The sequence below is a fragment of the Haliaeetus albicilla genome, chromosome 7, assembly GCF_947461875.1.
Source record: "Haliaeetus albicilla chromosome 7, bHalAlb1.1, whole genome shotgun sequence".
In the NCBI taxonomy this organism is placed as follows: domain Eukaryota; kingdom Metazoa; phylum Chordata; class Aves; order Accipitriformes; family Accipitridae; genus Haliaeetus; species Haliaeetus albicilla.
Window position 1 is genome coordinate 11,448,143 of NC_091489.1, and position 21,717 is coordinate 11,469,859.

At 38.0% G+C, this 21,717-nt stretch overlaps 1 protein-coding gene across 4 annotated transcripts in view; it reads left to right on the plus strand.

Moving 5' to 3' along the window:
• UTRN (utrophin) overlaps positions 1–21,717 on the plus strand; it is a 386,688-nt gene that overhangs the window by 277,904 nt on the left and 87,067 nt on the right. For all 4 annotated transcript variants that reach the window (XM_069786921.1, XM_069786920.1, XM_069786922.1 and 1 more), the window contains 2 exons: positions 8,395–8,524; positions 20,278–20,546. In XM_069786921.1, coding sequence (XP_069643022.1) covers positions 8,395–8,524; positions 20,278–20,546 — 399 coding nt within the window. The remainder of the gene's footprint in view (positions 1–8,394; positions 8,525–20,277; positions 20,547–21,717) is intronic.

The following is a 21,717-nucleotide window of genomic DNA, read 5'->3' on the forward strand; positions in this document are numbered from 1 at the left end:
AAGTAATTGTGAAGTCATTGCTACATCGCAGGCTGTCATCTTTCTAGTCTGCTTATATTAGTCAATGACAAAGCAATACCTGAATGCCTGAAAGAAATGACTGGAAATGCATTATTTGTTAAACTGTTCATTTTTAAGTTGTTGGGTTCTTATGGGAATATATCTCGTCAGTAGTATTTCTAAAACCAGTAATGAAGTCAAGAATAAAATGGGAAGTTTCAAATTGCTGTTCAGTTTCTCTGGTCTATGGATTGGTGCTTAGACATGCCTTTGTTGAAGTAAGGAGCACATCAGTACTACACGACCTGATCTTTTATCAGTGATGCAGAGCACTTGCTGCCTGTCCAACCTCAAATGTGTCTGCAGAATGGCAGCTGTAGGACTCAAGTGGTTTCATTGAGCATATTACTGTTTTATAATTCATTGGAACACAGTGAACTATTTTACAGCTGTATGTACGTGCATCTTAAAAAAAAAAAACACCCAAAATATTTCTGTGGACTGCACAGATGATATGGAGATGGCATTTCCTTCTCCAGTTTGTTTTGAACCTTGACCTAGTGTTCAAGGGTATTTCATTTTTGAAGTACTGTTATTTGGATCTGATCTCAAATGGAGGGTTTGATCATCTGTAATTGTTAAACACAAGCATGTGTGTTAACATCACAACTTGGTGGTTAATCCTTTTAGTATGAACTGTGTAATCTTCTTATCCAGGAAAATCCAAACCAGAAGTTGCATGTTCATTTCTTTTTGTGCCCTGCAAACCAAGTCATGAATTTCCTCAGAGTAGGTTAAAAAAAAAAAAAAAGGTCTATTCTTTCAAGGTTGTTGATACAGGGTGGTTGTCATGTTTCCATAGTAAAGTTTGGTGGGATTAATTTTCCTTCACCAAAAGCACACTGTAGTCCTTTGATGTAAAACTGAATGTCTATTTACAAGCAGTCTGGCATTTGAAAATTGGTTCCACTGCTAGCAGGATGATTACTGCTGTTGTGTAAAAGTAAATACTTTTTTCCATCACTCAGAGTGGAAAGCTTCAAGAGGTTCCCCCTCTGCCTCTCTGTCAGACTCTGCACTGACTCAGGCATTTTTGCTGTCTCTGGGGGTGCAACCTGTATGAATTCTTATATTAAATTCTGATCAGGTATGTTAAACAGGTATTTCTTTCTAAAAGCACTGTTAAAAATATTTTTTTTTTTTCCTGTGCATAGCAATGTAAAACAAGCCTGTTTTAATCTACTTCTTTTGTGTAGTTTTATTCAAGCCATCAAATTTAGTGATTCTCATGCCCTTTTTTTAGCTGTCACATTACAATGGCCTTAGACCAAAACATGCTCAGTTATCTTAGTAACTGTCTGGATGAGCAAAAGAAGTGTTGTATTCTAGCAGGCTTTGTTCTGTTTTGTTTATATGATACTTTTATTTATTTTTTTTCTAATGAGAAACTAGAGCACATAAAAGCAAAACAGATTGCTGTCCCTTTAACAGTCCTGGTCAATATTGTCATTGATAAGAGAGAAAGCTTAGCCATAGAGAGAATATCCCTCTCTTGGTACAGTGAAATGCAAAGTGAGAGTTGAATATTCAAAAAAATGGCTTTCCTGAAGAAGGGGAAAAGACCCAACAAAGTAAGTTCAGTGGGTGTGTGCTAAGTGTGTAGTAAACCCATCGCAGCAGGGTTCCACTAATCTTTTTGGGGAAATCCAGAATGGCTGTAATTCTGAGGATTTCAGTAGTTCATTCAGTGGGGAATTTGTGTTAACACACTCAGATATCTATCTTTCCAGATTACTTTTTTGTAAAGAACAATAATTGTATATTTTTAGAAAAACTGTTTTGAAGATAATGTCTTTGGCAACAGCTCAGAGATGCACAGTGGTTGTTTTTTTCCCAATATAGTAAGTTCTAAATCATATTTAAAAAAAAAAAAAAATTAGCTGCAAGCATTCCACGCTTTCCAACTCTTAAGACTATGCTTTGTCAAGCCCTCCAAACTTCTCAGGGCAACCAAGGCTTGGTTATCATTGACCTAGAAATTCAAATAACAAAGTCTCATTTCAGTGGGCTAGGACATACAAAATCCAGTTACATAAGATTATTGGTGCTGGAAGACATATAAATGACCATCATTATGCCTCGTTTTTTGTAACCTTTGCTCAATTAAGCAGTGTCTCCCTTCATCCCTAGTTGGATTTAGATCCTGTAGCATCTCCAGGGAATGCAGGATTTGCAGCAATTCTTCCTTCAGAAAAGACTAGAGAGGTTCTTTCTTGGAAAATCATTAACTGTGTGAAAAACAATTTTTATTTTAATTTTGAAGAAGTGTAGCCTTGTACCCTTTAATTCAAGAGTAGCTTTTTAATGTCTTTTTTGATACAATCTGTATGAAAATTAAGCTTACCTCTGGTATTACAGTGTAGTATTGGATTCTGTTCTAGTGCACAAAGGAGTCCGTTCAAAGTCTCTGCAAGGTTATTGTAAGTGAAAACTTTCCAAACAGGCTTCAAAATGTCTTTTTCTGATTCTAAAATGCTGTTAGAAGAAAATGAATAAAATAGCCTTACCATTTTTGCACTACTTTAACGAGTTCAGAAAGAAGTCAGTTACCCTTTCTTAATTAAGGCATCGCCACATAAATACGTAGATGCAGTTTGAGGTTGTCAGTTTATTAGTTTTTAAAACCTTAGTAACAGCCTTATATTTAATATCTGTAAGTCTGAACAATAGACGATAAAGCATACTTTCCATCCTCTCTTTGGCTGTACTACTGTGAAGCATTTTGAGAATTACAGATGCGTATTTCATGTAATGTATATCTATTAATGCATATACAGAGGTGGGTGATATTTTCGGTGAACAGTCATGAGCACATGCGCTCATGCGTAGACCAGAGTGAGAAGGGAAATTAGCAAGGGACAAATAGTCTCAGTGAAGAAATACCCTTATTTCTGGCCTGAAGCATCTTTTTTGATAAATCAAAGGGAAAGTCTTAAGTAAGCTAACGTTTATTGGCCTCTGGTAAAGGTCACTGGTATGCATAGTCTAATGCTCTCTTTTGCCCACATCTATGCTCTGATATTTCTGTCAGTTTAGTTTTCCTGTGCATGCAGGCAAAAAAGGAATTTGCTATGGATGTGACTTCCAGGTCTGCTCTCACATTGAACCCTAGTAGCTGCCAACATATTTGGACATTGTATTGACACTACAACAATAAATGGTAAACGGTAAGCTGAGAGACAATTTAGAAAAGTGCAGCCTTTGCCACTCACTTCTCTTTGGTCCTTTTTGAGAAGTCTCTTGCAAATGATGTGGGATAAACCTTCAAAACTTAAAGTTCTGTTTAGATTCTTCTATTTAAAAAAAAAAAAAAAAGTCCAGAGACCAATATACTTACTTTTGAAATTTTATGTATACGTGTTGTATTAAATAGTGTCTGTCGTGAAGGAGCAGCTTTTAAACATGCTATGCTTATTTTCTTTCTAGTTGATTCTTTAATGATGCAGACAGCTGGCAGAGACTCGGTCACAACCTTGAACTTAGTGATCTTTATAAACAATTCATTTTCTCATTCTTCAAGTTTTCTCAATCATCCTACTTATTCTCCCTGTCGTATTATATGCCACAGATGATTTTTTTCCATTTCATTTTAGTGTATGAAAGTAACAGGAGTTTTTCAAGCACGGGTTGCAGAATAAAGATGACTAAGTAATTAAATGATACAGGAGCTGCTGATTGGCACATAAAGCTACAATGTGATAAACTGATATGAGTTACAATAATGTGCGTCTTTACTTCCTTGAAAGAGTGCATAATGAGACCTGATTTAAATATGTTCTGTTTTTAAGAAACATCCCATGTGTTTTCTTTGAAATTAGTGTTGCCTTCATCTGTTGGAACTATTAAGCCGATCTGCTCCTCGAATTATTCCATACAAGCCTGTACAATTCCAAAGAGGAAAAAGGAGGCTGTAAAAACAGTGCATAATTTTGGAAGCCCACTTACTATGCTCGAAAAATAATTTTAAAATGCAATTGAAGGAAATAGGTTCTTACAGGACATGCTAAACAGCGTAAAAATTCATGAATAGCAAAAGTTTTTCTAGCTTTCTATAGTTTTCAAGAGTGGAAAAGGCTTCAGCTACAAAGCATTCCCAAAAGAAATTTTAGAAGGCCTTGGTTTAGGCAAATTCATTGTCTATAAATTCAGACAGTAAGTTTAAAAATACTAGCTTGTAAGAAGAGTTAGTTTTTATATTAGAAATCATAAGCATCTCTAATGAAGAGAGGGCAAACAGGTTAGATTATCTTGGTATAACAGAATAAAAGGTATATAATTTCCAAAGTTATAATGGGAAAAACATATGTTTCACAGTTATGGAAAGAGGAACAAATCAAAATGGAGAGTAAAACATTGGCTAATTGTTGTAAATCAGGGAGCTAACACTTCTTTATTCTCTTCCCAAGAGGAGGATTGTGTTAGTGGGGTCCTGGGTTACTATGCTGTAGTCAAGTAACTTGAAGGATGTCCCTCATACCTGCAAAATGAATGCTGTGATGCTGTTTGTAGTTGTTGCTTTGTGTGATGTTGCATAAAACATTTCAAGAGTGTAGTTTTGTGAGCCCCTGTCCATCTACCACTGCAAGAATTCTTTCAGGTCTCAAAGGAGGATTTTTTTTTTAATTACTCTTGGCTAGTATTATTTGAGGTCAGCTCTGAAAACTGTTTATGTTGACACTGCATCAGCACACCAGATTTTAGGTTTCCAGTTTCCCCCCCCCATCTTTTATAAGAATCAAGAATGTCTAAAATTAGTGTTGGTTTCTCCAGGAATCTTTAAAAATCAATGTTTATGCAGGAAATAAGAATGAATTTGCAAATGCAATAAAACTGTTGGAAGCATAGACATTGGATTTGGTAGTCTGTCACCTGTCAGATTAAAGAGGGGAGCGAAGCTTGCATTTTAAACCATTACCTAAAGTAAACAGTAATTGTACAATTTAGAATTGTAGTATGAAATATGGTGGCATGAATTACTGCCAAAGTTGCATACAGCCCCTTTTTGTGTGACCAATATAACTTTAAAATGCCATTGTACTTTTATAAATATAAAGGAGCATCACGTGGGAAGAAATAATTGTGCTATCTGTGTGCTCAGCGTTCACATTTTCATTTTGTGTTCACATCTGCCTACCCAACAGGACTCAAAAAAATATTTGCATCCATGTGTTTACCTTGTTAGCGGACAGCTTCAGTGACTCCCTTAAGTCTTTTGCCATACCTTCACTTATTTTTTTAATCTATACCAAAACTTTACTATTACTTTTCTCCTAATTTGCTCCCTGTAAAGTATACCTAGCTACAGGGAAAGAATTCTCCCTCTACCAAAACTTGTGCTACGCTCAAAGCTGTACAAATGCTTTAATTATTTTGGTCCGTAATGACAAACAAGGGGGAATGAAGTGACACAGTAGTATAATTCTCTACTGAAAGAGGTGCATCCATTCAGAGTAGCCATTGGGGAGGTATCTTTTGCAAAACTAAATAAAATACCAAAATACATGATTGCACTTCTTTTATATAAAAGTCTTTAATATAATAATCAAATTCAGTATTGCAGCTTTTATGTTCCTTGCTGGGCTTTTTATGATTTACTTTTACTCTGTAGTGTTCTTGTAGATGTGATTTTTTCCAATGAAATCTTTCTTCAGTCCGCTCAAGACAGGTGATATTTGAGCTCAAGATTAGATTTATAAGTGGGTTTCTTTTTTGTTCTGTTGCAGAGAGGTTTGCCTGGAAGGACAAGAGGGTATTATCGATATATTTGGTTATTCTTGCATCGTGTACTCTCATTGCTGTTCTTGTTTACTGGCAGAAAGAGACAGGGAGATATAGTATTGCTAAGAAACAAGGAATAAAGTTACTCAAGTTTGAGTGGCTGTTCCAAAAATTATTTTTGCTTCTGTGGCATAAGAAAAAAATGTATAAACCATAATGTAAGAAGTCTGTGGTGTGCTTAAGATACTCTACTACCAAATTCTTTCAATATTATTATTTCATGTGCAAGGTTTCTTTCATGCAAAAAGATTTCTTTGTCAAGGTATATTAATAAGGAATGCCATGGATCACTTGGAGTTGATGAGCTATATGGGCCAAAGTCTGAAAATCTTCTTGTTGTCAACTTCGGTTTGAACAGCCTCAGTGGCAGGGATGGTGGAGGGGGACAGAGATTAAATCCAAGATATCTTAGGTCAAACTTGATTGAAGTTTTATTGAGGGTGATCAGGAGAAAATTATGTACACAATATGTGAAGGTAAATAGGAGAGACACAGCACAAGAGATCCATCTCTAGATTTTTTTTCTAACTGCTGAAATTTCTTAGTAGGCTCAAAATCTGTCATAGCCTCCTTTTTCTTGTATGCTTTGGAAATATTTGTGAAATTGCATGGAGGAAAAAAGAGTAATTCTAGAAAGATTTCCTACTTCACGCTGAAGTAATCACACACGTCTTTGAAATTAAAAGTTAAGATTGTATTTTAAAGGTGCATCCACACAGGCTCTACTAACAAAAAGCTTTTTAAATGGGTAATTTTTGAGTCTTAATTGCACAGTAATGATAATAGCTTCCTGTCTTCCTTCTTTCCTGAAACAAATTCCTGCACTGAGAAGAGTCTCATTCTAATGTGTGTTATGTGAAATTAAAATGTTGATACATACTGTGCTGAGTTGAAGGGATTCTTCAGGAATGTTGCTTTCACAGTACTTCAGTTTCTGTAAAAAAAAATATTATTTATTGATTTTTTTACAAAGTAGGGCTTGGTTTTTAAATTACAATTTTTGTTTCTTGTTAAACATAGTATATATACTGAAGTCTACAAAGAATAGGGCTTATTCTTATTGTTGTTGCTATGCAAAAGCATGTAGAGAGAACACTGTTCTGAAGAGTTTTTTATGTAAAGACAATGGTTACTGAAGATAGGACTATAATGCAAGTTCCTAAATGTAATGGGGGTTAGCTTATTTTCAGTGATTAGTTTTTGTTGGGTTTCGAGGTTTTATTTAATTTGGAGCAGAAGTAAAGTGAGAAGGCATGGAAGGATTTGGGAAGATGAGGAGGATAAGGGAATAAAGTGGGGGAGAAGGAAGGAAAAATAACATCCTGTCTCCTTCTAAGCTAAAGTCAAGAGGTAGGTGGTTTTTTTGTTTGTGGTACCAAGAGACTTACTAATGAGAAGGGTAAGGTAGCATTTGTGAGACTTTCATGGTAACTGTTTTTCACTATTTTCTGTAGTGGAAAGTACTTGTTTTGTTATGTAATTTTGTGAACACTGACTAACTGCTTTTCTTGAGCTGGAAGGGGGGCTGAGCAGCTTGTGTCAGCAAAATAAGCCTTGATTTTGTAATTGGAGCTAAAAAATATGTTGGAAAACTAAGCGTAGCATTTTAATAATATTTAAAGCATCTTCTTTTGTGTTTCTGTTGGTAGGAAATAATACAAATAAAACATGCAAAGCAGTTTCCTTCTAGGTGGGACAGATTTATAGCTATAAAACTGAATGGAAGAAAATGCTTTATAAGAAACGTTACAGCTGACTACTTATGAATGCCTTTTTTTTTTTTTTTTGAATGGTGGTTACACTTACCCTTTAAATAAGTCATAATTGCTGGAGAACAAAATATCCTGAAATTCATTTCCATCAGCATGAAAACATCTTAAAGAAAGATTTTTATTTTTTTTCTTCTTTTTCCTGTCTATAAGGCTCAATTGTTTCTGCATAATAAGGCTCAATATTTTTGGCTAATTTGAAGAATGTTTTTTCAGAATGTATTCTCATCATAAAAGGTCTGGTTACATATCTTCTAAGTTTTAAAAATATTAATAAATAGGAGACACAAATAAGAGGCAGCATTTTCTAAGGAATGTAAAGTACTTTTGCAATTCTTTTTAGCAGTTGTGAAATTATCTTCTGATGTTTCAGTAGGTGCAATTTTCTGTTATTCCATTTACCAAAAAAGAAAAAGTTGTCTGTTGTAGTAACCTACTATATATTAGCAGTCCTGTTAGCAGCAATAAACCCTTTAATTTTACTTTTTTAGAAGTTGATTGTAGCAGTTTCTGTTTCTGTTAGGTGAATGTTTTTAAAACCTACCGTCATCATCTCTCTTGTGTTCAATTCTTCAAGTCAATTCATAAAGATTACCCTTCTAGCTTTAATTCATTTCTTGCAATTTCTGTTTTGTAAAATTTACATTTTATCTTGCAGTCTGAATGACATGTTGGCTCTTACTCACTAGACAGGTCTGGTCAGAGAGTTAAAACAGGGAAAATGGTATAGTATCTGTTGTTCGCAAGATGAAGTTACAAATGGCATTCTTCTTTCCCTTCCCAAAAGGCACTGAGGCGTGAACTGAAGGACAAAGAGCAAACCATTCTCAATGCTGTGGACCAGGCACGAGTTTTCCTTGCTGACCAACCAATTGAGGGGCCTGAGGAGCCAAGAAGGAGCTTGCATTCAAAAACAGGTCAGAAAATACTCTCTTCCAGGAATGGTCAAAAAGAAAGAAAAAGGGCTTGCATGTCTCTAGTACATGTTTTATATCCCAATTACTTGGGTAGACTTCAGAATTTTCCAAACCACATCTTGACTGCTTTTATTTCAATGATTTAGCCTCAAAGTATTAACGCTCTGCTTTGCAAGTACTCACATTTTAATGGAAGAGGTAGAAGAATCTCTATTTCCTTTTCTAATTTTTGATTCAGAACACTGAAGTCATCAGTTCTGTTCGTTTTTTTGTTGTTTTTTTTTTCTTAACACAATAACATATGCACCTTAATGTCAGAATAGTAGTTCAAGGATGCATGTTCAAATGTGGATATTTTATTATTGCAAAATTTTACTCCACAAATAGAAACAAATGTATTTGGCACTTTATCTCATTAGAAGTAAAAGGAATCAGCTTTAGGAAGGCAGTCCTTACAGAATCTTAAGGATTTGAATGTTAGTTGAATTATTACTAAGGAATAAGCCACAGCTATCCTAGAAATGATATTTGCATAGTATTTGTTGAGGTATTTGTCTATATCAGAGACCAAGAAGGAGGTAATAATTCCCCCCCCCACCCCACCAAATAGAAAAAATTACTAAATATCTGTGTAATTAAGTCCTAGAATTATGTTTCCAATATAAGATAGAACATTATAAAAATCTTACTTTTAATTACATAAGAATTGTTCTTGGAAAAGGTAGCAATCTGCTTTTACAGAAATAGCAGTTGTTGTAAGGTGTGAATAATTTACTGTTCTGTATAATTTACAGAATTACAGTATAGGTGCTTGTATTGGGAGTTAGGTTTTTTTCTTCCCGTACATCTTCCTATACATCTCCATAGCAAATGTTTTCAGTTTGTTCAGTGGAAACAACTAATCTTTCCTGCATCCATACTTTGTGCTATTTCTGTGCAAATTTTTATGCGGTTTCATATTCCCTAATTCAATTTTGTGAGAAAGTTTAAATAGCTGGTGATTAAAGCCAGTGAACCATTTTTCCCTGTGATTAGTTCTGGTACCTTAGCTGCTGTGATGTATCTTACTGCTTCCTTTTTGAACTCCTGATTCCTGAAAACATTCTGTTGGTCTTTACTCTCAAACTTATTTGATATATTGCATCCCTAATGTTTTAGTCAGTCTAAATCACAAGCAACCTTGCAGTTGAAAAATAAGGAATGCTTGCTTTATATTTGCTCGTTCTTTCACACAAAAGTTTGAAGTCACAGATTGTCCTCTCAAAAGCCATAGAACCACCTAGCACAAATTATGCCAATGGATAAAATGTTCATTTTCTAGCAGGGGTTAATTTCAGTGATCTAGTCAGTGTTGACTGAAAGTGCAAGACCAAACTTCAGATGATGAGCTGAATCGTAAATTCTTGTTATGCAACCTATTGTTGCTGCTGTTGTTATTGCTACTACTATATTGTGCTGTACAGATGGCAGTGGTAAGAGAGTAGCAGGGAATTTGATGACAATGGCAAACTGCATAACAATAATGGCCAGGCAGGTGGTCTGCAAGTGACGTGTGAGTGTCTCTTGTCCAGTTATCATATTTGAAAACTGATCGAATATGCTCAGACTGGGAAGCTTCACAGATGTGCGTTGAACTTATTTTCCTCTTCCTTCTTCACACTCAGTAGTTCCATAGACTTTCTTTTTTTGCGCACGTGGTGGGTTAGTCTTGGCTACCAGCCAAACTCCCACCCACCCGCTCACTCGTTTCCTTCACCTCAGTGGGGTGGAGGCAGAAGACAGGAAGACCAGGAGTGAGAAAGCCCATGGGTCAAGATGGGGACAGATGCAGATCCCTTACAAACTACTGTTATTGGCCAAACAGATTTAGCTGGGGGAAAATAAACTATTTATTGCCATTTAAAATAAATATTTAATTACTGATTTGGTAGTAGGAAACAAAAAGACAAACATTAAAACCACAGCTTTCCTCCCCTGCTTTCCCAGGCTCAACTTGACTCCTTCATTCCGGTCTCCTTCACACCTTTTTATGACTGCAGGTCATGCTCAGCCTCTTCAACAGGGCAACGAGTGGTGTGAGAGGGTGGGAAGGTGGTGGGTCCACAGTCAGCCTAGCAGTTTCTCTCTGCTGCTTCTTTCTTCTCGTATCTTTCCTCTGCCCCAGCGTGGGCTCTCCCTGGGGAATATCTGCCCCGCCATGGGGCGGCTGCGCCTCTTCCTCTGACCTTGGCGCTCCCTCTGCTGCTTCTCCTTTTTGTTCCCCCCTCTTCAGTGTTTTCTGCTGTTTCTTGAAGGCACTTTCCCTGAGGTGCCACCGGCGTGGCTGAGGGCCTCAGCTGTGCCCCGCGGTGGGTCGGCCGGAGCCAGCTCTCCCCACACGGCGCAGCCCCGGCCTCTCCCCACAGAGGCCCCGAGCAGCCCCCCCTGCCAGCAGTGGGCACCTGCACCCCGCACGGAGCCGTGGTGCACTTTCTGTAGATTAATAGACTTTCAGGCCAAAAGGTGTCTTCAATCATCTGCTCTGATCACTATTATATCATAAGCTGTTACATTTCACCCAGGACTGAGTCTGCTAAATTTCTTCTGACAAGTAATGCCACCAATCTCCAGAAAGCTGCGTCTCTGGATTTGAAGACGTCCAGACACACACAATTTTTCTTCTGAGTAACCATTTTCAGTGAAGGCTATGGGTGTGGGGCTTATGTTTGCTTTTAAAAATGTTTATTTTCTTTATTTTCTGTCAGTCTCTTGACCACTGGTATTGTCTGCAGTAGATTAAAGTTAACTCATTAACTTCAGTGAATTACACTTCATGTTGCTAAAGCGGAAGGAGTGTAGTTTTGGATTGTAAGCTGACTGTCTTTAAAAAAGTATTGATGAGCAGTACACAGCACTGTACAGTCATGGTTTGAACATGGTTTTGGCTGCTTCTATAATATAAATAGCAAAACCTTTTTTTAAATGTCGTAATTGCATTAATTGGAAAGTCGCTGTTTTTTGAGGTTAGTTCTTACCTTGTGTAATGGCAGGGGTGTTTAGGATGGATTTTAGCTAATCCAAAGAGAATAAAGATTGTAAAATCACTTTCCATTTTCTTCAACCTCTCCCTCATCATCCACTTCTTCCCTCCCCCGCAATGTTTTCATGTCAGGGAGGACAGAGTTGCAAGGACAAGGAATGAGGGAGATTTAGGAGAAAACTGATAAGAATCAGTTTTGAACTTGGTTGACTGAGACCTATTTTAAGGACCTGTGCATACATACATTCATTGTTCCATCCAAAGAGAATATTTATTATAGGATGCCTTATGATAACCTGTTATTGTCTGTAATGTTCTTGTTGATTTCAAAAACATCACTAGAATATAAAATCAGGTTATGAGCAAGCCTTGGTTTCTTCTTTCCTATCTTGGCCCTATGCTTCCCATGTTGGCCTTCTACTGTAACTGGCAGATTCAAACACGGTTCTTCAGCTTCCAGGAGACTTCCTTCTAAGTTAATTTGATCTCCCATCTGTCTTTTCTTCTGATTTTGTTTTGCCCTGTTTCCGTAGGGAGGCCCCATCACAAAAAAGCAAGCTTCACACCCTTCTTGCCTTTGAGCTGCTTCAGCATCTGAGTGGAGCTGATTGATAAACCAGCAGGCCAGCTGCTGAATTTTATAAATGGACAGGATAAGGAAACTGGAAATTGTCACTTTTTTGGCTTTGTTGTCACTTGCCCATGGTATAGCAGGAAACTTAGATCTAAATATGTTAATTATAATTCTCTATCCATAGTTACAGTTGGCTTCTTAGTAAGGTTACAGGCCATGGGAGACACAAAGGAAAGCAGAAATAATACTTTGTGTACCCAGGGTGCTACAAGCCAATGATACAGTTTTGCTGAAATTACGTCCTTAAAATTCCACTAATGCAGTGAGGGAGTGGACATAATTTTTTTAGAAGATAGCATACACTAACATCCTAGTAGATTGCCACAGGCCACTACAGTGATTCTCGCTGCAATAGTGAATGTTTCCAGGAGTCTGCAGTATTGTCGAAGGTCTTCAGTGTCTTCCAGTTTTCTTACAGCAATGAGATTCCTAGCTTTGAAAGCTGTTTATTTGGTAGCAAAGGTTGTGATAAACACATAATTTAAAATTAAGTATTTACCATCTATTATCTCCTCTTAATTGGAAGTGTAGAAAACCCCATAAACCACATCTGTGATACAAGAGAAATATATTAATAGGTATCAGTGAATTACATGTATATACTTCATTTAAACTTGTAGACCCACAACGTACTCATCTGTTTCAGACGTAAGTAAAAACTGAACTACTTTGCTTCCTACCGCTGAACACATTCAGATAAATTCTCTGCCATAAGTTTTCCTCTTAGCAAGGAAGATGTCACTGGAAAAAGGCAATTTACTGTTTTCTAATGTATATAGCAGGCAGAATTTCTGTTCCCAACCACTTGTGCCTATCCACTAGCTATCACGCACCACTGGAATAGGTTTTTTGTTCTCTGCTATGCAGCTGGGCTGAGTATGAAGTCTCAGAGTGTGAAAATTAGAAGTGCTTAGGAGAGTGAAGAGGGCATGGCCCACTGGAGGTCAGCGGAGTCATGCCCGGAAACTACTTACACTATTTTGAACATTGCTGCCTCTGTTTTAGTTGGAGCTCATTCGCTAGTGACTTTTGAGAGTTTCTTTATAAGATTAGATAAATGTGCAGTTGCCCATGAGAGAATCTCAAACTAAGTCTCTCTCTCCTTTTCAGATAGATCTCTTAGTCACCCTACAAGTTTAGTCCACCTGGGTACAGCCTTGAAATTCTTCCTGTAGAGCCTACGTGGTTGCCTGTTTGGAGTCATATTAGTGAAGTTCAAGGAGGTTGTTTCTGTTTGCTGAGTGGTGTGGAGTGCAAACTTAGAGGAGTTTTAAGCCTGCATTTTTAACAGCTGAGTATTGGAAACAGGCTGCCCTGAGGCCATTGTGGTTAATTTTATTATTGGGGTTTTTTTAACCATGAGGACCTCAGGATATAAGAAGAGTTCTATTCGTTCTTGACCTGTATGCTATGTTATGGCCCAGTTTTAGGTGAAATACAGGATTCTTCCCAGGTGGGAACCATGTTCTTAAACTTTAACTGTTGCCTTGTTTTAAACACTCCAGAAACCAGTGAAGCTTTGTCTGCGAGAGACTTCTAAGTTACGCTACTAGCAATGTGGATGACTGATGGATGTCAAAGGTTAGGACCTTGTTTGAAAGAAAATTCCTGTCTTACTCTCTAGAAGAAATATAGTTTAAACACAGTGTAAATGAGCCTCAAGAAATCAGATTGGAAATTGCAGAATATTAAACAAAAAGTAAAGTGTATAGAGGAGAAAATGGCCTGAGGAAACTTGCTTAGAAGGTTCTATAAAGTTCAGAACGTGGATGTTTTAGAGTCCTGTGTTGTTGTTATAGGACACCATCAAGTCAGGGAGCCCTATCTTTTGTGCTGTCTGACTTGTCTTTGTTTTCTGGTTTTGTATTGTTTTGGAATAAAATAGATGCCTTTGGTTTGTTTTGAAATGCTGTTAGGGGATGTATATCTGTCTCCTGCAGCCTTGCTGAGGAGCTACCTGCCATATGTGCTGTGCCAGAAAAAAATCTTTATTGATCTTTGGAAGAAATAAAAGGCCTGTTACAGTCTGCAGTCTCAGAGCTTTGGAAAGAAACATAGGATTAATTCATTGCTTGCCTACAGTAACTGGGATACAATGGTGATAGCCTTCTCTCCATTAGTACTCTCCCTTTAACAGGAATTGGAAGAAGGCACAGTCGCTTGGTGATGCTTTTAACAGTACTGTGATATTTGGATTTTTCTGGTTTTGTGGCAGAAGCAGACTAAAACTGAATTCATACCTGTTTTATGTTCCTGAAGCAACACAAACTTTGGGCTTCCACTGTGCAAAAGTATTGTGAACTTGCTTTGGATCATACTGTTTATTACAAAATGGTGGCTTGTTTTTAGTGAAAAGTATTACATGTGTTTTGATTATATTGACAAATTACACTGGTTACGCTGGATAAATGCATGGTTGTCAGGCTTGCTGTAATCTTTAGTTTTCTGGAGATAGATGCTTTGGGACAACTTTATTATCTCTTTTTTCCTAGAAGCTATTTTCTCTTTGTTTCGTCCTTCTGTGTCCTCCCTACCAGCACCCACTGGGAAATACCAACAACCATTATTAAGGGATATGTATATTTGCTAGCGTTGTTCTCATTTGTCTTTATCTGGAGCCCATACTCCCGGCCCTTTCCAGAAGGATTCATCATACGTGAGATTAACAGCTTTCATTTTCTCTGCTTTTTGCAATTCTGTCTTCTGCAGACCGAAGGTAATTTGTCTTTTATCCTGCAGAGACTTTCCTCATTCACTCTTTATTTAATTATATTTCTCTGGTTTAAAGAACTTTCTGTTTCGATAGAAGAAAACCTAAATGGGCTAAAATGAAAATGACTGTGCTTTTTCTTTGTTTTAACTATGTATGCAGTAGATATCTGAATAGGAGAAAAAGGTGATATACTGGGTTATGCTTGCATGGTTGGGTCCTTGGAGTCTGACTAATTGCTACATTTCCACATTAACCACTTGCTGCTTATTCTTTAAGCTTGCTATTCGCATCCTGTCAGAACTAACTTTTCTGTCCAGATTGTTAGAAACCTAGAGAATGCTTTCGGTGGAGCGATGCTAAAGACTACATCACGCAGCGATAGCAGTGCTTTTGGTTCTTCTGCTTAGGAGTTTGACAATGTGCCATTGTGTCTGTTCAAATGCTTTGAAAGTGTTCATAATGATTATAGTGCTGTGTCACGCAGTTTTTTGCTGCAAAGAATGAACAAAGGAAGAGACGATATTTGATGTAATGGGAGAGGGAGGGGGCATGAAATCAACTCCGGTTCTAGTATATTTTATTAAGAATATAACAAAACTGAAAGAAAATTAATGTAATTTTGGCAAGATGGAAAGACATCACTAGTTCAAGTCCACATAATGAGTATCAAGCACAAATGCTTAGAATCAAAACTACTAGAGCCAGGAACAGTTTAAGAGATCTAAAGTAAATTCTTGAATTTTCTTCACTGATAAATTTCTGGGTAAGTATTCTCCATATACATAAGTATGTAAGGAAGCTATATGCTGTAAAGTTCAGACTTGAACGTTTTCCTTCCATGGCACTCTGTCTCTGCTGCAGATACAGAAAAGCTGTTGGTGCTTTCATTGCTTTGTTTGTGACAAAAAATGCTTATTAAAATCAAGTTTTTTCCACTACAGAAGGAGACTTTTTTTCCTGCTCTTTCTCCCTGACTGCAAGGTCAGTTTATATCTTTCCTCTCTGGTAAACAGATGGTCCAGTGAATATAGGCTTTTCTTACTTTCTGAGCAGCTGCTGAAGGGGAGATAATGTAATAAATACCATAAAAAAAGCCCAAACAAGGGGGGGGGTTGGGGAAACTGATCATTGAGAAGACTTTATATTAAATGGGGACAAAAAAAGCAACAACCACTGTGTAGTGTTTTTCCACAGCAAAAAGGTACTGTTGTCTGCCAGTGCGTGTAATGACAGACTGGTGAAACGAATTCCAAACTTGTAGAAGAAAACTCTCACTGTTAAGACATTATTTTATGCTATGCAACCAATATCTTGGAGAATGTGTTACCTGCTTGAAAAAAAAGTAATATGTTGCTTATTAATAAGTTGGGTTTTCATGATAGAAAACATGAAGCTATACAAGTTGTATTTCTCTCTTAAATGAATAAATGCTGAATGGTTTTATAGCTCAAAAAATGTGTGTTTTGCTTTATTTCCCTAGTAAATGTCTTTTTAGGGCAAGTTTACAAGCAATTCCAAGGCTTTTGTAAAATAAAGCAGTCTTGCAATGAATTAATATTTTTCAAATAAAATATGCAGCTGATACCCTTGCACAGTGACACTGATTTGACAAATGGTCTTAAAAGATGTTTCAGTTTTCAGTTCAGTTGGGATACTTGTATCACCTCAGTCAATCTGGAACCTTTTTCCCTCCCAAAATATATGACTAGTTTGTCACGAGTAAAGCTGCCTTGTTTTAGCTGGCCAGACAAATAAAGTCAGGCTGATGTTCCCCTTTTCTGTTCCCATGTATTGCTACAGCCGCTTTTTTTCTTACTGCTTCTACTGGAGTGAGAAACGCTCATTAAATCTGTTGTGTCAGTACCTTTGCAGACAACCCAAAAGTTTTGCAAGATTTTCAGCTCCTGCTGGAGCTTTCAGCATGTTCCTTGTCAAGTGACTGATCATTTTAAACAACCTGCTAATAATCTAGTTTAGAACTGTTAAGTCCTTCCAACTTTCTACTCTTTTATGCAGAATTGGTAGGTTTTGGCTCTGATAACAGGTAAAGGATGATGAAAGCACATGATGTTGGATAAAAATGGCAGATTGCAGCTTTGCATATATGTAACTTCTACTTAGTCCAGTTTCTGGGTATAATGTCTCCTGTGTTCACATGTTCAAGATGCCAACAAAGGAGGCTTCCTCCACTGGGTCTGCAATTTTCTGTCCCCTCTCAACAAAGCTCAGTATTCCCTTTCCTCGTGTAGAGTGTTCCAACTCTAGGTGCTCTCTTAATCATCATTTGAAGCCCTGCAGCTTTTACTCCTGAGGCCTGGTTGTCCTCAGCCTATAGTTGTATCATAGGATATCATAAGGTATCTCAACCTATGAGGTATCCTGTGATACTGAACTCTGCCACTAGGTACAACTTCTGCATGCTGCAATTGAGCTTGGCTTCTAGATGGTTCACAGTCCCTTTGTCACTGGACTGTAGTGGATTCTCATTCATTCATCAATGGTATATTATTATTCTTAATGGTGAATAATTCCAGAACTACTTCCAGTAACAACTTCTTTGATATCTTTAAGCAAGCCATTCTTGTAGCTATTGTTTTTTTTTAAAACCACAGTTTTTATCTCAAAGGTTTTTCGGTTTTTTTTTTTTTGCTTAGAACTTAAGCTTTATTTCTTTTCCTTTTTCTAAAATCTGTTGCAAAGCTTGGGGTAAAGATCATCCCAGAACTGTGTTGTCCTATGATGTGGTTTATTCTACTGTGACTTGCTGGAATTCCAGACAAGGTACGATTTATCACAGCCTTTGGTGTTTGTCTTTATCTGGTCTGTCAGTATTGCAAATTGTGGGTTACTGCCGTGTCTCTATATCCCAGAGCTACATATATAATTTATATCTCTTTGCGTTCCGTTAAGTATTGCAGGTTTTTGTCACAGCTGTTCCTCCCCAAATTCCTCTTCTGAAATACCCTCTTACCATTGTGGTATCCCTAAGCCTGGCTAGCCTCTGCCTTCATAGACAGAGTGCACATGGGAAGTGCTCTCACATGATAGCGTATGATACCCAGCAAGTCACTGAAGTACCTTGTTAAGCTCAAAATGTCTTTTGTCCCTCTCAGCTCCACTCTTTCTTCAAATGGCTCTGTTTTTTAAAAGAGCTTTTCTAATTCTAGAAGTCAAAACGTGCTCAAAAACCTACAGCCTAGGTATTTGTCTCCCTTCCTTTGGTGATGTTGGCTCTTGTTGATTGTCCTTGCCTCCCATTCTCCCTTGGTTACCATTGGTGGTACTTTCTTCTCCTACGTAACCACTTCTTAGCAAGTTGCCTTGTGCTTTTGGGCAACACTTGCTCCTTTGGCAACATCCTCTCCCCCTACACCACCAACTGAAATTGGGGGTTGTTGTTTGGGGTTTTTTTTGGGGGGGGGGGAGGTTGTTGGGTTTTTTTTTTCTCTCATGGTGTCTGGATTGTGTTGCCGAATACTTTTCTGGTATTTGTAGTCTAGCATGTATCAAGACTAATAAAGACTAGCAAGATTTGAAAAAACTTAAATAAATACATGGAATTGATTGGCAGAAACTCTGGTTTTGATCCAGACAACTTCCTGTTACTTTTACATCTGGGAAGAACGTGCCTGCATTTTTCATCTACAAATTGAATATATTCTAAGGATTTATTTTGTCTTAATTACTTGCAGTGTGCTTCTCCGTATTGGGTCCTATGAACAATAGTTACATCACCACAGGCATAGTAAGAGAACTTTTGCAACCACAACAGTGCATTTACTTTGACATTTATATAGCCTTAGAAAAGCAAAAAGCTTCCTCTTCCCCCATTTTTTGTATGTTACCCCCTCACCTTCCTTCCCCAAGTTAGCAGCTCCAAGCTTATTCAAGTTATAATGATTTTAAAGACAATGTATCAGTAAATGGAAGATTGCATGTCTCATTTGACTTCTGACAAAAATGGTGCTTTCATCTTTGCATTATTGTGTATAATTTATTCATAGACAACACTTGAATTTTAATCACAAGAGTACTGTGATAAACCTTTTCTAAGGGTTTTTATATGGGAGTGAATAGTAGGCAGCCAGTTGGCTTAGTTTTGGTGTATGCCATGTCTCTCCCCTTTCTTTTGTTCTCTGGTTTCTGCATTGTATCAAGTTTCCTCTGCTTGCTCCTCTGCCTGCAGAAACCGCATGGCTGTTGTGTAGAAGGGGAATCGTCTGAGACTGGTTTTGTCATTACTGAAGCAACTCTTCCCTGGTGAAGGAAGCTACCCATGACTTTTTTCAGCAAGGTCACTCTGAGCAGCAGACAGCAGGACCTGCTGGGGATGTGTTAGGGTTTTCTTTTTAGCTTTCTGACTGTCTGGGTCTTGATCAGTCTCAAACTGAAGACCCAAGAAAGACGGTATGTTCTCTTATTGATAGACCACCTGACTGGATTGCAGAAATCATCTGTTGCGGAGAAGAGATAAACCACCGACCGACTTGGTGCTTGTTGTCAAAGAGGGCTGAAGCGTGTCTGTAGTGTGGAGTTCTGTCTGATGTCTTGCTGACTCAGCAGGGACTGGCAATTTAAATATAAGCAATTTACTGAAATAATCAGTATTGTCTCCTGTGACTACACCCTGAGGCTGTGTGTGTGTGCCCACTTTGGCTTTGCTTATTCAGTGGCGGCTGGTCTTTGCTAACATGAATGGGATTTCCATGATTGCTGGGTTGTGTGGGATTTAGACACGTAAGCCTGAAATTTGTGAAAAATAGTGCGCCATAAGCTTGGCTCTTTTTCAGTCAACAGGTTAATTGAACAGTTTTAGATTTGCAAAACCTATTTAAAATGGCGTTTTAGGACTTTGATATTAACACAGAAAAATGGATGTAGAGCTGCAGAACTGCTCACCACATTGTACTCAGCACACATTGGGTTTTGCTAGCAAATAGGAAAAGAAGAGACATCCTGGGGGTAGGGTGGAAGGTGGTGGCAAGTGATCTAGGAACAAAGCACCATTCTTGTTTTTTCTACATGAAATGGTCCCCAGATTCCCTATTGCAGTTTCCAGTAGGGAAGAATGATCTTTTATTTCCTCCCCCTGGGCCTCCAAAAATAAATCATCAGTAAGCTGCCTTTACTTTGCAGATATCATAACATGGGGAAATCAGGAACAGTTTCCTGTCTTCTGATCGAACTTTATTTTGTCATCAGGACTGATTAAGATTTATTTTAATTATGGCCAGGTGGACTTTCTTCTACCTTTTACCTGCTGAAATAAATTATCGGTTGACTCGGGGCTTACTGACCGTCTTGAGTGTGTACCTCAGGAGCGCTGCCTGTTTAACTAGACATGAGTAAGAGAAGAAATAAACAGTGTAACTTCTTTCCCTCTGCAGAGTTGACCCCTGAGGAGAAAGCCATGAGGATTGCAAAAGCTATGCGTAAGCAGTCATCAGAGGTGAAAGAGAAATGGGAGAACCTAAATGCCAGTGCCAGTATCTGGCAGAAGCAAGTGGACAAAGCATTAGAAAAACTGAAAGACTTGCAGTGTGCCATGGATGACCTTGATGCTGACCTGAAGGAGGCTGAAAATGTGAGGAATGGCTGGAAACCTGTGGGAGACTTGCTCATAGATTCATTACCAGATCACATCGAGAAAACTACAGTAAGTGTGAACTCCTGGGAAATATTTAGCCTGAGAGTCAGACCCCTCCATTCTACTACCCCTAATCACATGAGATAGATATACACTGTATACCTAAATTCTCACGTATAGTTTAAAGTGCTCTTTAAAGACTAGATCTGAGGTCTCAAAGAAAGTCCACTACTGTGCCACATTCACTGTCAGCTGTGATTGCATAAGCACATGTGATCAGCAAGCTACAGATGTGTATGGAATATAACATTCATTAAATGAAGAATATTGTGTTCTAGGATGTAAATATTTTCCTCCTAGAAATACTGTCTAATCCATAGTTAGGCCATGGGTGTGTTTGGAGCTTTGCCCAAGCAGTGAAGTATAAGTGAACCGAGTCAGTTATCATCCCGGCAGTTGACGGTAGGCTTCCCTCCTTTTTGTAGTGGTAAGCTGTCAGATCTGTTTGGCCATCATATATAGCTTTCTTCTTAGAAAAACATTTATAGCTCTTTCAGTCATACAGAAGTATATATACTTTTAATTTCTGTTCCTTAACTTTCACAAACTTCACACGTCTATTGTCTATTTAAGCTTGTATGAGTGAAAATTTGTATTTGCTTTTACTTTAGCCTGGCTTCTCTTCAGGATTATTTCAAAGTGAAGAACACATACCATATAATGTTCTCACGGGCATACCAGTTCTTGCAGCCACGGTTCCAGGCCACCCCAAGGCACGGGTGCTCATGATAGATAGTAGTTGTCCCCTGCTTAGCTGCATGGGTTGGATAGGGACCCAGTAATGTATCGCTCCCCAAAGAAGGAATACCTTCTGATAACTAACGTTGTCCAGGAAAGCTGACTGGAAACAGCGCAGTGCTTGGGGGAGTGGCTGAATATCAGGGATCGCAGGAAAACATGTGGGTATGCACGTGTAGGTAGAGGGAATCTTTTCAGGCAAATCTTGCAGTCATCACCAAGCTTCTGTTTCACAAACACCACTTATCAGTTTTTAAGGTCAAGAATGAATATGGTAAAACATCAGAGGACCCTGGGATCATGTACCTGGCCATCCATGTCTTCAGCATGGGACGCTGGTGTTAGAAGAATGAAGGGCCATGGGCTGCAACCAGTTCTCCACAAATATTCTCTCTATGTGTACACAGCCTGTGGCCTCATATGAGGGCTGCATTATTTCACA